This window comes from Sylvia atricapilla, chromosome 1 (assembly GCF_009819655.1).
Source record: "Sylvia atricapilla isolate bSylAtr1 chromosome 1, bSylAtr1.pri, whole genome shotgun sequence".
NCBI lineage: Eukaryota > Metazoa > Chordata > Aves > Passeriformes > Sylviidae > Sylvia > Sylvia atricapilla.
The window spans coordinates 48,694,947-48,710,399 of record NC_089140.1 but is presented as its reverse complement, the minus strand read 5'-3'; the positions used below and the strand labels follow the sequence as shown (position 1 = coordinate 48,710,399).

Below are 15,453 nucleotides of genomic sequence, written 5' to 3'. Positions count from 1 at the left end.
CCCAAGCACAGGCCATGGCTTGGCTTTTCTAGGCTGGACCATCTGGGAAGGTTGCTACTGCTAGAGCTGGAGCATCCAACTGCTGTTGCCCTGCAAAGATCTCCATTGCCCAGAGTTGCCCTAATTCTCCAAACTGTGGGTCTGATGAGCCACTGCTCATTGCTAAGAGGATGATTTTACAAGAAAGCCCAGATCTTACTTGCTGGGTGAAGAAATTACCTTTGCACCTGGAGAATTCCTCCAGCACTGAAGGGAATGTCCTAAGACACTGCTGCATTTTAGAAAGTAAGTGCTTGGAAATAAATTCTTCTACTTACCTCCCAAATCTGCCCCTCTGAGCTCTGTATTTCTTTGCTTCAATCTCAGTTGTCACTGCCACTGCCTCAAGAGCAAACAGTGTTCTCGTTTTGATCCCTGTAATTGTGTTAATGACTACAGGCCAAATAATGGGTTCGACTGGCAGATCCTTAAGACATTCTTTTGCACTGAAGTAGCTGTACAAATAGCATTGCAGCGTTTCATCTTTATTGTCTGCTAAGGATTTTGGTATCTCATATGCTCTGTTTCAAAAACATAAAGATCTTTTCCCCATCTAAGTTCTAGCCCTGAAGATTCACTGAGGATTCAAAGAGAAGCTGATTTTTTTTTTTTTCTGGCTTCTGCATAGTTATTAAGAATACAGAGGCTGCAGGGCAATTTCTACTCTGGCTTTCATCTGCACAACCCCTACTATCTTGTAAACTTGCTTTCACTTTCACACACTGATTATTTGAGGTGAAGGAGGCCAGCAAGGCAGCTCCAAGTAGCAGTTGTGTTTCTAAGAGATGGGGCCAAAGAGGAATCCGGTTTCCTCTCCCAGAGCTACCAGGTATTAAAGATCATCTCTGACTTAGACTCCATCAAATCACCTCCAAACACCTGTATAGATCCATGAAAAAACTATTTTTTTTTTCTTCTCACTTTCCAGGATTTAAGTATTGCTATCAGAAACATATTTGGGTTGCTTTTTTTCCGTTTTCTTTAAATGAAGGAGTCATCTCCACCAGCCATATGGAGTGGCTCTCTCTCAGCAAAGCGTATCTGATGGGAAGCACATCCATTCAGCCTTTCACAATACAGACCTTAATTCAGCAGGGAAGAGAGCTGACAGGCACCTTTGCAGCAGATTTAAATCAGAGGTAAAACCTCAAGCAAGATAAAGCAATCTGAGCCTGACAGCAAAGTCATGCTGACCTTCTGCCAGTAGTACTGCAGACCCAAGCGTGACTTTCGGTGCTGCATCCTCAGAAATGACGGCACAGGGGGAAGCCAGCAGGATCTTCCCAATGGCTGCCTCTGCTCTGCTGCTGCCTGATGGAGTGTGATCACTATGACAACCTACAGGTATAGTATGGCCGTGATAGTGGGAGCTCTAGATGACCCAGATTGCGTGTGCATGGCTCAGAGCTGGGCTTCCCTGTCTGGGAAGGGAGCAAGGAACACGCGTATCCATAGGTAACTCACCCCTGACTCTGTCCTGTCATTTGCTATCAAGTTTGGGTTGTGGGCAAGGTGGGAGCCTTAGAGACACTGAGTAGCTAGGATTTTAAACAATCTTCTCTGGAACAAGGGAAAAGAGTCATTTTTCTCCTCTTTTTCTAGAGCCTTTTATTCTGGGCTTCTTTTTCTTCAGTAAAAGACATGAAAGAATATAAGGGTACTCTTTAACTCTGTCTTCTCCAGTCTGTTAAAAGGTGAAATGCTTCCAAACCTCATATACCCTGCCTGCCTCTGTCTCTCTCTCTGTGTGTGTGTGTGTGTGTGTGTGTGTGTGCATGTGCATGCACACGTTACTTTCTTTCACTACTATGACAGCACATGTTCCTCCAGAGCTATTCACAGCCTTAGAAATACAACTCCTCCCTCCAGTGCTCTGTGTGTGTGTGTGTCTGTGTGTCTGTGTGCGTGTGTCTGTGTGCGTGGCTTGGGCTTGCTGCTCCAGCTCACTCCCTCTGATTGTGGGGCTGACGGTCACGATGCTGCTCCACACCTCCAGGCTTCATGTGGAGGGGAGGAGTATCGGGGAAAAGCAGGCACACAACTGACCTACAGAACCATCGATAACTTACTCCCTCGCAGCACAATTGCATAGGAAAGGGGAGGGAGGAAGGAGGGGAAGGAGGAGGAGAAGGGGGGAAAAAAAAAGGAAATCCAGAGAATTCTAGTCTAGCAAATATAGTGAAACCAAGCGGTCGGAGTTCATTTGCTCTAGAAGAGCAAAGATTAAAGAAGACATTAAATGAAAAAAAGCGAGAACCATCTGTAGCTTTTTTCCTGACAGTAGCAGTATTTTAGAGGTAAAATGATTCCTCCGAGCAGCACGACTGAAGTCAGCGTGGATAGTGTGGAGAAAGAGAATGAAGTGGAGAGCACAGAGCAGCCCCCCTCTCCAGCATCAACTACCAGCCAGGAATCAAAGGTACTCAGAGAATGAGATTATTTTTTTCCCCGTCTTTCTTTGTTTTGAAAAGAGATGTATTGCTTTGATTTTCATTTGGAGCCCTGTGCCAGGACCAGCGGCAGAGTGCTATGAGCCACCTCTGACTGCGGTGCCTGCTCCGACACTCCTGCTTCTGAATTCTCCCTCTCACCTCAGGAGTCTGAGCTGGGAAAATACCTGCCTTCTCAGTCGTCTGGGTTTGTGGATTTTTGCCTGTGTTTTCTGCTCCTTATCACAGTAACATCCTGGGGTAGTGATGGGGCTCAGGGAGGGGGTCACTGTCGATGGACTCTGTTAGCTATTTTCACACCAAGTATCAGTTCATTTAAAGGGTTTTTGTTGGAAAAATTGATTTTTCTCAAAGGTTCAGAGAAAATAATTTTGTCTGGAGGCTTGGGGTATTTCACCTGAGTTTACCTCTCTGGCAGACTCATCATTGAACTTTCACTGTTTAATGAGTCTGTTAAAACAGGAGATAAGTCACAGTTTTATCACAATGAACCTTATGTACACTGCACAAGAAAGGATTTTTTTTTTCACAGCTTTTTTTTTCTATTTGTAAGTTTTTCAATGTGGTTCAATTTACCTTACTGAAAATTAACTTTCAGCTCAAATAGCATGGCTTCTGAATTTTAAATTGACTTGCATGTGAAAAGTTTTTCTGACTGCAAGGATGTTACTCGGAAGACAGAGAGGTAAAACGTAAAGTAGTACCCTTACATAATCAAAGTTCCTTGAAACTGACTTGGAATATATGCTTTTACTGATCCTCTGTTACTTATGATTGATACCATGATAGCACCTGACAAATCTTTCTGTGAACTTCATAGGGATGCTGTGCAAACATGGAAAAATAGGGAGGTTCTTGTCACTAGGAGCTTACAGGTGGGTAAAGCCTCAGGAGGTACTGTGTGGGCAAAACAGCTGCTTAGCAGGCAAGGTCTGTGCTGGCCTGAGTTAAAAGGCAGCGGCTGCCTGGGTGTAATATGAAAAGACTGCTACATTATTCTGCAGTTTTAGCTCTCCACTTTCTGGAGACTGAGTTCAAATTATCTGTCTGTGTGGGTAGAGTTTTGATGCAGGCTTTGAGCTTATTTTATATATTTATTTGGAAGCTATACTCCAAGGAGAAGAGCTGAGGTATTCCCTGTGTAATACAATCTCTTGGAAAGAAAAGAGCTTTTCCAGTAACAATAGCATACAATATTCACTATACACATTTAGCTCTTTTGGAGTCTCCCTGGTTCACAGCAAATGAAAAGCAAATGGATCATTGGTATAAGCCCAGGCTCTATCTAAAAGGATATAGTACCTAAATCCCACCCCGCTGAGTCCATTTCTCTGGCGTTACTGGACTGTTATATGGGCAGTGGGAAGCTTTGCCCCTAGTGAGGTCCCAAAAGTAACTGCAGCCTTCACTGCACTGCCAGCACCAGCTGCTCAAGTGTTCTGGGCTGTGCACAGGGCCTGATGGGCTGTGTGTTCCCCGTGATCCCAGTTGTGATCCTCACCCTGTGCCAGGCTGGTTAAGGAGCTCCATGTGCCACTTGATAACAATGGTGCTAGAGCGACTTTCCCACTTGGTCAGGGAATGCTGTTCCAAAAACAGACTGGCATGGATCCAAAACTCAGAGAAAGTGAAGAGCTGCACAGAGGGTTCCTTCTCACTATTTGTGCACCCATGTGCTTCCAAGGATGACAGCAGGAATTAAGCACATCTGGCCAGAGAAAAAATAGGCTGCAAACTAGTTTAGAATCAAATATTGTCCTCATCAATTTTTTTCAGTCTTTTGAGCATTTGAAGCAATACACTGGAAAAGGCAAAAGCTCTGACCATGCAGTTGATGCCATTACTTGGATAGAGATATTCTTAGTAAACAAATAATCTGTGTATTCACATTTTAAAGCTGCAAATATGATCAGATAGCATGATGTACTGTCATTTCAATAGATAAAGTCAAAAGAACCTTCTGATCACTGGGGTAATAAGCTTTCTTTTTTTGGTCCAAGGAAACAGGAGGATGGAGAAAATCTATGATTTCATAAAGATACTGTATATGCTTGGGATTTTCTATATTTTCTAAGATAACTGATGTACTTCAAAACCTCGAGTCTGACAGAAGCATAGGTCAGTGTTTTTTATCCTGTGGTGTACCATGCTGAAGGAACTATCCTGTCATTTACAGAAAACTAAGCTTTCTTCAGGAACTCTCTGGTGCCCAGGTTAAAAAGTTCATGTCTGCTGCATTTACTGCAGAACAGTTTGTGCAGTATCTAATTAGCCCACAACAATTTTTTCTGTGTCAAAACACTCCAAACTTGATAATTTTTTTCTCTGGCAAAAATCCACTTATTATGACTCCAAATATACGAACAGGATCAACATCGATAATTGCAGCCTTCAAAATACCTTTGAAAATACTTCAGCAGAAGAGCAATTTTGAAAAAATAACGTAGAACTAATAGCTGCAAGCTTCCTTCCAGTCCAATATGATTGTCAACATTGGTGGCACATAATCCCTTGTCATATTAAAGTAGAGAAGTGAGTTTTATCTTGCACCCCCCAGACAGTTCTTAGAAGATGACAGGGTGCAGGTACTGCAACTTCTGAATGGCATTGAGAGACAGAATTTCAGGCTGCTACCAAGTAGCTGAGATTTGGAAGGATGACTCTCATGTGTTAGTCACACATCTCTGTTGCAGGAAAGCAGCTAACTCTTTACATGGTAAAGCCTCCCACCACCTTTTCCTATGGATTAGAAACATAGTTGCAGGTGAGCACACTCTGGCTATTGAAAGAGCCATCCTGTGGTGCTATATGTACTGTTACGGGCTAAAAAAGCCTAGAATCTGAGTGGCCAAGAATCTTGCAAAACTAATGATTTATTAAACTAATTTATTTGCCCTTGAAAACATCTACTTCGCACCTCAGTATGACTTGCGTGTATACTTTAAAGTTTACCAGGAAAATGACTTCAGGAGGGTACCACACAAGTACAGGCATTTGCTAGATTTATCACATTACTGTGTTTCTAGTTATGGCTCCCACCTGTTTGGGACATTTACAGCTGGTTTCCACAAAGGCAAATCACTGGTTTGCCAAAGTCTTTTGTAAATTTACAACTCAGCAAGGGAGGAAGTCATTAGTTAATTAATACTGAGGGAAAATTTATTTTGGGTAGCAGCAATTAAAGACACACTGCACACTTGTTGAATCACTAACTTAGCAAACATAAGCAGAAATCTAGCGGCAGCAGAGATCATATTTCTGATCTCATATCTAAATGTACCTTGGAATTTAGTAAAGAAAACTAAAATTTGAATGAATATGTGTTCAAAGAAAGGAATCCTACACATGGCATGATTTCTTTATGTTTTGGCATAGCTGGCACATAATTCTGTAAACTCTATTCTTGTTTTATTTCACTGACGTTTGTATATGAAGAGGAAAGAACCCATCTGCTCATTTCTTTAGGCATGAATCAAGTTGTTATCACTCTTCTGTGAGCAATGTCTGGGGTATTTCTAGACAGCAGTGTTATCTTTGAAAATTCTCCTTAGCACTTTTAAGTTTTAAGGGACACCTGAGCATCTACAATGATTGAGCTAGTGCCACTAGGGTGGATTAGCACTGCTAATCTCCAAGCTATTAAATACAGTTCCATGTCAATGTTAAAAGTCTTTCACACTTTCTCATATACTTCAGAAGGAGTATCAAGTTCTGCCCCTGCCATTGCAGGTAATCTGTCATGTAAAAGTTACTTATTTGAAAAGATGGGTGGATTTCTGTGAAGACCATTTTTCCCCCACAGTTTTCCCATTTCAATCAACTTTATTTGATAAAATACAGCTATAATTGTGTTGTACTGTAATCACACATCTTTGGAAGGATTCAAAATTTTCCTGTGAACCACAAAGTCATGGGTCAAAGAAATTGCTTACACTCAGGTCAGCTAGGTAATTCGAACAGCTAAAAATTGAAGAAAAAAGGATAAATTAGGTTTCCAAATAAATATAGTATCTGGACTATGCATTAAAAAAAAAAAAAAAAACAACAGTCTGTCTCAGCCTGACACTTTCACACACTGTCTACCTAGTGGACAATATTCAGGGAAATGTAGACCATTACCTTCAAATTCAGGTATGGCAATTCAGGAGATGCGACAGTTGTTCCTGCATGAGCTAACCTCATAAGCAGTACATAAAATGGAAGTTGAAAAAATTAGGAAGCAAATAAAAGGATTAGGCATTGAAGTTCAAGATGTAGACTTCATTCATAAACATCCCCACATCTATCACAAACTTACATACGTGTCCTGATGCATTAATAGAGCAGTATTGCTTCCTTGAGGTTTCAAAACCAGGAGTTACTGGATATTGATACTGGATATTGAACTAACATAAACAGCTTGAAACTCTTAGGATTGTGTGGTATTTAAATAGCACAAAACTTGTGCTATGCTGTTAAACAGAGATCTTCCCCACTTAAAGGGTTAATACTTTATGAGGCTCCATAGATGGTTACTCATCAATATTTTAAAAGGCAGGGACTATGGTGTGCAGTTAGTTTTTCACCCTCTGCACCAGTGATAAATATCCGGCATGTAAACTACTGCTGTAGTCTTCAAAGGAATCCCGTGAAAGTGGAAGAAAGAACAGTTTTCCTTCTCAGTGTTACTTCCATGTCTCTGTGTAAAATGGTGAGTACATGCTGTGAAGGTAAGACTAAGGGAAAGAAATTAGGTTAAATATTTTTATGTGTTTTGCAACAAATTATGGAAAGGAAAGTTTCATTAAAGCAGGAAAGTAATACTCTAAACTGCCGATGTCTCCTCAGCAGATTCAGTCTTGTGTTTACATTTATTTTGACTTTTCTTTTTTACTCTTGTTCTGATTAAAATTCTCTGGCATTGTTTTTACTTTGATGTATTTGTCAGATAAGTTTCTAGGCACTTTGAGATATCTAAGGGATAAGAGAAATATGATCAGTTCATTATCTTCTATCCCCACTTTCAGTGATGCCAAAATGGAGAAGACATCTATTACCTTTCAACAAGTAAAAATTACTCTACTGAAATCTGGTGTGGTAAAAAAATAATGATTTTTTTTTTAATAGTGCAAATTTGGAGTTTGGAAAGAAAACAAGTTGTTTATACAGCTGGAAGATAGTTCAGTCCACTGTCTAAGTCTCTTAAACTCTATTCTTCTTCATAAAGTAATTCTGTTGAATTCAGCTTTTACCACTAGTTTTAAAAAACTCTGCCAACACCTGTGTGGTCTAGTAATGGCTAAGGGATGTCCTCCATGCTTCATCCTCTTCTAATTCCAGTATACATGTATTTTTTGCCAGCTTGTGTGGCATTGTAATTTTAATAATATTACTTTAGCTTAAACATCTCCTTTCCATTCTTGGTGCAGGTTTCCATCACTTAATAGACTTTCACATCTCTTACCAGCCTTTTATTTTTTATACTACATAATCTGGGCTGACATAAAATAAACTATCTATTCTTCATCTCATTCTGGGTTCAGAGCAGTGCCCTCATTTCAATATTGAATAATCTTTCTTGAAAAAGAGTGACTGAGTTTATGCATGGTATTCTCAATGAGAGCTTGTACAGTATCTTCAACTCCCAGAAACCTTGTTTCTGATGTTTGTGTTGCCTAGTCACCCCTTGATGAGCCAGAGGTGTCCATTCTACTTTTCTGGAGTTTCCAAAAATCCAGGGGAAGATACATTTGTCTGTCCTCATCTGCAGTGGGTCTGAATCAGGTCTCAGGCATAGACGTGCATTTCCAGGGCTGAACTTCATCTCATTTCCATGACTCCATCTCTCAAGGTCCTGGCCTCCCTATATGAGACAATTCCTCCTACCTCATGTTAAAGAAACTTCCCTGTCTGACCATCCAAGAGCCACTCTGGCACGATCACTCTCGGACCATCCAAGTGGGACCAAGGCCCCTTCCCAGCTTCACATCCCACACTCACACAGTCACACCAGGTTTCCTTATGCACTTGACCCCAGATTTCCCACAGCACATTCTCAGCTGTTTTGATCCTTAAAACAATTTTATCATGCTACAATAGCACAATAACAGCTTGAGGTGGTTGTCTCCAAGGAGGGACCCCAAACAAAGGAAACCCTGGGAGTTTACCCCTTTACAGGTAAGCTGGGAAAGTCTGGAGCCCTCGGCTCCTGCTGTGTCTCTGAGTGTCTGGTCACCAGGCTATGCCACAGGTCCCCATAACCTTTGTTGTGCAAAGGGTCAGCAGTTCATGGTCTTGCCTGGGTCCTGCCACCCAGAGCTCAATCTGCAGCTGCACACAGAGCTGTCTGCATTAAATCTATTCCTCAGGAATGCCAGAGGGAAATGGCCTTACGGCACGCATAATCTTTGCAAAAAATGCCGTGATAACAGTAGAGAGAGCAATATTGATGCTAAGACTATGTCAGAGCTGTTCTTTAAAGAACTCCACCAATGACCAGCCTTCAACCTCTTTTCTATCTTTTTTTATTGTTTCATTTTGCTTTGGTTTTGACAGATTCTGTTGAGGTCCAATCCACAAATCTGTATTTGCTGGGATAACATTTTCTGCCTCTCAACAGACACCTCCATTTCACTTTACATCATTTCTGTCTTGATAAAGCTTGTTAAGGAAACTTGTTTCTAGACCTTCAAAGCAAAATTTTATAACAGAGTTTAACTAGTTTCTTTTCTGCCTTTCACATCAACATGCACATTAAACTGCTTTTTAGTGTTGTGCCATAAATTTCTGTAATCTCTTTCCTATTAATCGTGTTGTTTCTCCCCAGGATCATGGTTCTGGGAAGAAGGTAAGCTGAAGTGTTTCCTGAATGTCCAAACCAGCCTTTTATCCTGCCCTTACTGTACCACAGCCTTTTTCTTCTTTTTCTTTCTCTAGCCCAATTCTGTCCATTGACATTTCCTAAAATACATTTCCAAAGGACTCACTCAGCTTTCCTTGACAATTAATATCCTTTGACTTAAGGAACTGTACTTGAAAAGCCCAGTTTTATTCTGACACCATTTTTTTTTACTTTTTCTCTTGTTCCCCTCTCCACCTTCTTTGTAGACTCTTTTCTTGGTCCAAATTTCCTTTGTGAGGTAGCTATTTTCATGCAGTTTTCCGAGAGCACACATTCACAAAATCTTTTTAATTATCTTCACTACTACCTTTGATGAAATTATATATCTCTTACGTGTCCAAGCATATTCAAGACAGCTCTGCTGCTTTCCAGACCGCTGCTGAGGCATTCATACCTTCCTGCAGTTACTAGTTCAGGTCGTTGTGTGTCACACTCCAAAAGAGTGATGCAGGCTAAAATATACCTCTAGGTATCTGAGAGTGCTGAAGGCCTGGCATTTCTTCAGGGTAATGGAGCACATTAATTTTGGATTTTTGAAATCTAAAATATGGCTTAGAGGTTCATTTTTCCTATGCACTTTATTTAATTTGAATGCAGGTAATCATAACCACTTGATAGAAAACTCTAATTTTTTGTATGACAAGCATTTCACCTATTGCCTAGGAGCCATTGCTGCATACTCCTGATGGGTATAACACTGCATATTTGATAAATTTATATGCATATTTTTCAGGCAGGGAACTAGGCTTTCAAATGGGAGCGTGAGTTGAATATTCTTAACACAGTACTCAGTCCTGCACAACTTCAGTTCCATAGGCAAGCAGTCATTCAGTGTTAAATGGGCACTTCCCAGGAAAGTGCTGAAGCATAAGCAAACTTTGCATGTTCATTAACAAAGAGGAACAGCTGTGAAAACAAGAAATCTATGTGTGAGTGACTGAAATAACTTGACTTTGTTTTCCTTCGACATATGCCTCTGTTGGAGGAAACTCCCTTTGATTCAGTAGACCAATTGAGAGAGTAAATGCTCCTTGTCAGGGAACTTAACTCAGGAGCCCTGTAAAACATATTTACAATGGATGTCTGAGACACAGATATCTTGTGTCTCTGACATCAGCAGTTAAATGTGACAAATGCCTTGACCATCTTCTTATTTATTAAAATGAAATGAGTTTCATGTCTGTAGTCTCACATAAATGTACTAGAGGCTCATTGAATTTTTCTCCCTGGCAGGTCAGCATTTCTTAGCTAACCTGTTTTTAAGTGATGTGAGTAGTTTGCTAAGTACTGTCAAATGAAAGTGTTTAGAACTGCAGTGGTGTTAAAAGTACCATAGCATTAATTATTGTGAGACAGAGGTATTTCCCAGCCACAGGAGGCTACAAGTTCAATATGGAATTATAGACCTTTAGGTGAGTAACAGCAACAATTTTAATGCTTTTCTTTTTTGTAGACATAATATGCTCCATCTCTGAGTGCCATTTAAAAGCTTTATTAAAATGCCACACATGCACTGCTTTATTAATAAGGATCATTTTAGCAGCCTAGTATTCTGGAAAGAAAAGGAAAATGAGGTTCACCTACAGTAACTGATGACTGGGCTTAACTAAAAAAGGAGCAAAATACCATAAACTGGTATTCACAGAGCTATTAAAGTCTGCATTTAGTATATTATTTTCACTTATTCATCACAGTAAGACAAAGAAATGTATGCTTTGGAGGCACAGCTACCAGTGAGAGGGCAAAGTAAACCTGACAGATTGTTATAGCAAATAATGTTAAATACGATCTTACAGACAAATGCCATTACCTCAGTATTCAACTTCTTTTTAAACAAAAACCAATTGCTCATTCATAGGAAAAGGAGACATCACTTTTGTCAGCCAAGGGTCAGATTTCTGGCATGATGCAAACAAGTTGCCTTCTAAAGTGTCACTTATATAGGTGTGCTATCCATCACTGATTTAGCAGTGTTTTCCCTGCCAGTTTAAATGCTGTGGTTCCCAAAATCAAAATATCTTGAGACTGAAATGAGAGACTAAAAGCCCTGACCCAACCTCTATTGCCTTGTGCATACAGTGAGAAATGGCCTTGGACAGGGTATCTCTATGGTCACAAGTAAACAAAACATTCAGCATGGTAAACTTGTCAGTGTCCCTGACTTCTCTGCTGTTAAACTGAGAATCCAGTTGTTAAGATGTTTCAGGCTCATATTCATTTTTAAAATACACCTCCTCTTATCAGCTAGTATCAGTCAACTCAAGACCTGGCATAAACAATTTTTTTTGTATCTCCTAGTGTACTTATTTATATTATTTATAAGTGATAGTAGATAATTTCTGATGTGTTCACACATCTTCTTTTAATTTAAATTATCTAATAAGGAATAATTTACAAATAAACATAAGGTGACTTGTAATGATTTGCTAAATATTTCTGGTAACAAGCATTCCTGTGAAATGAGGGCTCGTTGAGTGCTTAAAAAAAAACACTTACTGCTTATTTTTCAATGTCAAAACATCTGGTCTTGAGGAATTGTTCTTGTTCTTAATTATGTAAACTTCTGCTAAGGAGCTTTCCCTGAATGCAAGTGAAATTTCCAGACAAAAGAGAAGGGGAAAAAATGCATCCAAGGTTACATTGTACAGCCTCACCTGTAATTAGAGACCAACTATAGGCAGGTAAGTTAGTAGTAGTTCAGTCCCCCTATGTTATAAATGGAACACAGACCAAAAATGTTTTATCAAAGGCGATTTAGAGGAAAAGCCTGCTTTGTGTGATCTAAATTAGCCTCTCTGTCCAGAAATCTTTTTCCATTGACCAGAGTAGGCAGCTACAGCTGAGTTAAAAGCTCAAATTTAAGTAAGATGAACACCACTGAGATTCTGTAGCAGCAAGGTCATGAACCTTGCCTATAAAGACTGGTCAGCTGTCAGTTCCCCTGCATGGCTAGTCTGTCTGACTTTCCCCTCTCCTGCTCACAGGTCTCTCAAAGACATTCTGAAAAGCATTTTTTTTTTATGCCAACGTGGAGCAAAATCATTCAAACTTTGAAAATTTTTGCTAAGCAGAACTGCTGTTTCCGGACAGTCCTATAATGGAAAGTTATGCATCTACGAAAAAAAGAGAGAAAAGTGTGAGCCTGTCCAGGCTTCAGAATGTGAAGTGCTGCTGTTAAGCTGTAGCCACAAGATGAGTCATGTACCAGGTTCACGAAGTATGGGCATGCAGGAGTCTTTGGCAGGTTCACAGCAGTTAGATCTGCCTCCTGTACTTAGTCATAATGACAAATGGATTTCATCTTCCTGACCATTAAAGACTGAGGCAAACAGTTAACTTTTTTGCTACCTCGCCCACTCACCTCTGCCTTTCAATGTTTTTTTCTTCCCTCTCTGTTCCTATTCTCACACTAATGCTTTAAACCATGACCAGGCTCTCTGATACAATGAGTCTTTACAGGAAAAACTTCCGTGTTTCCAGACTTAGCCAAGTTTAGAGATTTCCGCTAAGAAGATGGAAGGTGGTTCTTCTGTTAGGGAAAAGGACTTTTCATAAACACTGTGTGGATGCTGACACTCATGCCATAAGTACGCTTGGAGAAAAAGCAAATCCCACAGTTTGTACTTTCCCTTTCACCCATGCTCAAGCTGTACTTGCATTATTCACAGAGGAATGCCTTTTGTTGCTGTTAATTTCCTCACACTTTCTGGTTTTACATGGCCCGTTCCTCATTTGTGGATATCGGCAATTGATGGAGAGACAGGAAGACTGATTCATGATCAGAATTCGATTTTACTCAGGTTTTTCAAGTCTTATATACCATTTCATGAGGTTAATAATTTGTACTAAAATAATTAGGTTAAAAGATATACAAGCAGCTTATGCATTTTACAACATCTTTCTCATAGGGGGTTGATTGAATCTTTTCCCTTAAGCAGGTTTTAATCCCATCTTCTCATAAGCTCAAAGTTCTGTTTGTCCTTGCTACAGCATCCTAGTCACCAGACTAGTTATGCTAATTAAGTCTGTCTTACTCTCAGACTTGTGTATTCCCACATGTGGATACCTATTTATCCCTTGATGTAGCCTCATCATGTCTGTATGTCTATACAGGAAACAAATTTAAAACTTGAATAATGAGATAATACAAAATATTTCTGATGGAGAAGAAATGAAGCTCTCTTCCTAGTTTCCCCATCTTGCCCCTTCCTTTCAAGGTAGGTGGCTGAGGACCAATGTTACTCAAAAGAGCCCTTTTCAAGTATGCTGCTGCTGAAGGTCTTTTGAGCTCCTGCCTCCCCCAGAAGCTTAGGTTCCCAAAGACTTCCTCAGATTGCAATTCTGCCCTTCAACAGCACTGGATTTTTTAGCAGTACCTGCCTGGCATCCAAGAAAAATGCCCTGGACATCTCCCTTAGAGATTATCAAAGCTAACATGGATTCCAACAGCTATAATAGACCTGCCTGAATCCTGCTAGAATGCGGACAAATTAAAACCATTTCATAACAGTCAAAAAAATTGACAGTCAAACCTTAAATGAAAAATCTTAAGAGAGTGATTTTCCTCAGAGGAGAATGCAACTATGACTAGATGCTGGCCATAAGAAGTAGCCACTCAGTCTGGTCAAAAAACATCAGTTCTTTTTTAAACAAGAAGAGAATATATAGCTATAATGGGAATAAAATAGCTATAGCCTATTTTCTTATGGCATTGTAGGGAACACAGTGTAATAAATACAATATTCCTGAAGTAGCAATAGAGGTAATGTCATTTTATCTTTACTACCGGCTGCTGAATTCTAGAAAAAAATAATCTCCTTTACATGAGTTAATATCCTTCCAGTACAGTCCCACACAATAGCCTCTGCTGCATATAAAAAAAAAGTAACTGATGGGAGAAAATTGATATAAATCTCAGAATTTAGCACTGCACTTGCTCTCTAGTTCAGCAGTAGACAGTAAATGTATTTCTGTGGTAATATTTCACATGCCTTGTAAGTCAGTGTTACTCAGCTAATAGCAAGAATTCAAGAATTGCACCTACTCTAAGAGTAGAATAGATGAGACAAACGGAAGCTCTTCATGGAAAACCCCCCTCTTTCATTGGATTCATATTCACATTCTTTAAAGCTCTCTTTCTATTAACTTGACTTTCCTTTCTTCTTCCTTCTATGTCCCTGCTTTCCTGCCTGCCTGAATCTCTCATGCAGTCCCGTGCAATATGCTGTTCCTCTTGAAGTCACAGATATGATTTTTGTCAGACAAGGCTTCACAGTTTTACTGGCTCAAGATCCCTGACTTTCCGAACAAAGCAGTAACTCTTATTAAATTGAATAATTGGTAACTTATGTCAATGGCAACAGCTCCTTTCTCTTGCAACACCAAAATTATGAAGCTTCATTTATTAGATGAACACAACATTGTGACAGTATTACAATCTTTTTTTCCAGACACATTATTACAATTATTAGATGTTTCTGTGGAGGATTTCATTAGAAACAGTTTAACTTTAGAGAGTTTTGAGGAACTTAAAAAACAGTCTTAATAGTCAGAAAAAAAAATGTAGTTCATTGGAAAGTGTTATAGTCTTAAATTCTTTACCTTTTTACATATGCTGTGCTGTTGTAACTATCTTTTTACACAAAACCAGCTATCTCAGTATGAAACCACATTTTTACAGTTCAGTCATTATAATCGTGAAAGTTTGATGGAGGTAATTTGAGAAGGAAAATTGTGCAGCTGGTGAGGATAAAAATAAAGTGGTTTTGTTTTGCAGGGTTGATCTTGAAACAGTAGCTGGCTAAAGATATGTTCAGCAGCTTGGAGGTTTAGGAAAAAATATAAAAGAAATGGATCAGCCTGAGGCAAAAGGAGTCAAAGATAGATCATAAATTTCATACTTAACAACTCCTGCTAATTAATATCTTCAAATATACGTGTTTACATTGTCAACTTCTTGAAGCAGTGTTTGGCCCTTCAAACGTCTCCATAAATTGTCAAGTAACAGTGTGTCATCTGTATGACAATATCATCATCAAATTAAACAGATTTTCCATGTGGAGAATTGGCCTATTCTTTATGTAG

The 15,453-nt window shown here is 39.6% G+C and overlaps 1 protein-coding gene across 1 annotated transcript in view; it reads left to right on the top strand.

Annotated features, from left to right (window-relative positions):
* Positions 1-2,026: 2,026 nt before the first annotated feature.
* Positions 2,027-15,453, top strand: part of STAC (SH3 and cysteine rich domain) — a 69,888-nt gene continuing 56,461 nt past the window's right edge. The window contains exon 1 of the mRNA XM_066322095.1: positions 2,027-2,458. Coding sequence (XP_066178192.1) covers positions 2,342-2,458 — 117 coding nt within the window. The 5' untranslated portion in view covers positions 2,027-2,341. The remainder of the gene's footprint in view (positions 2,459-15,453) is intronic.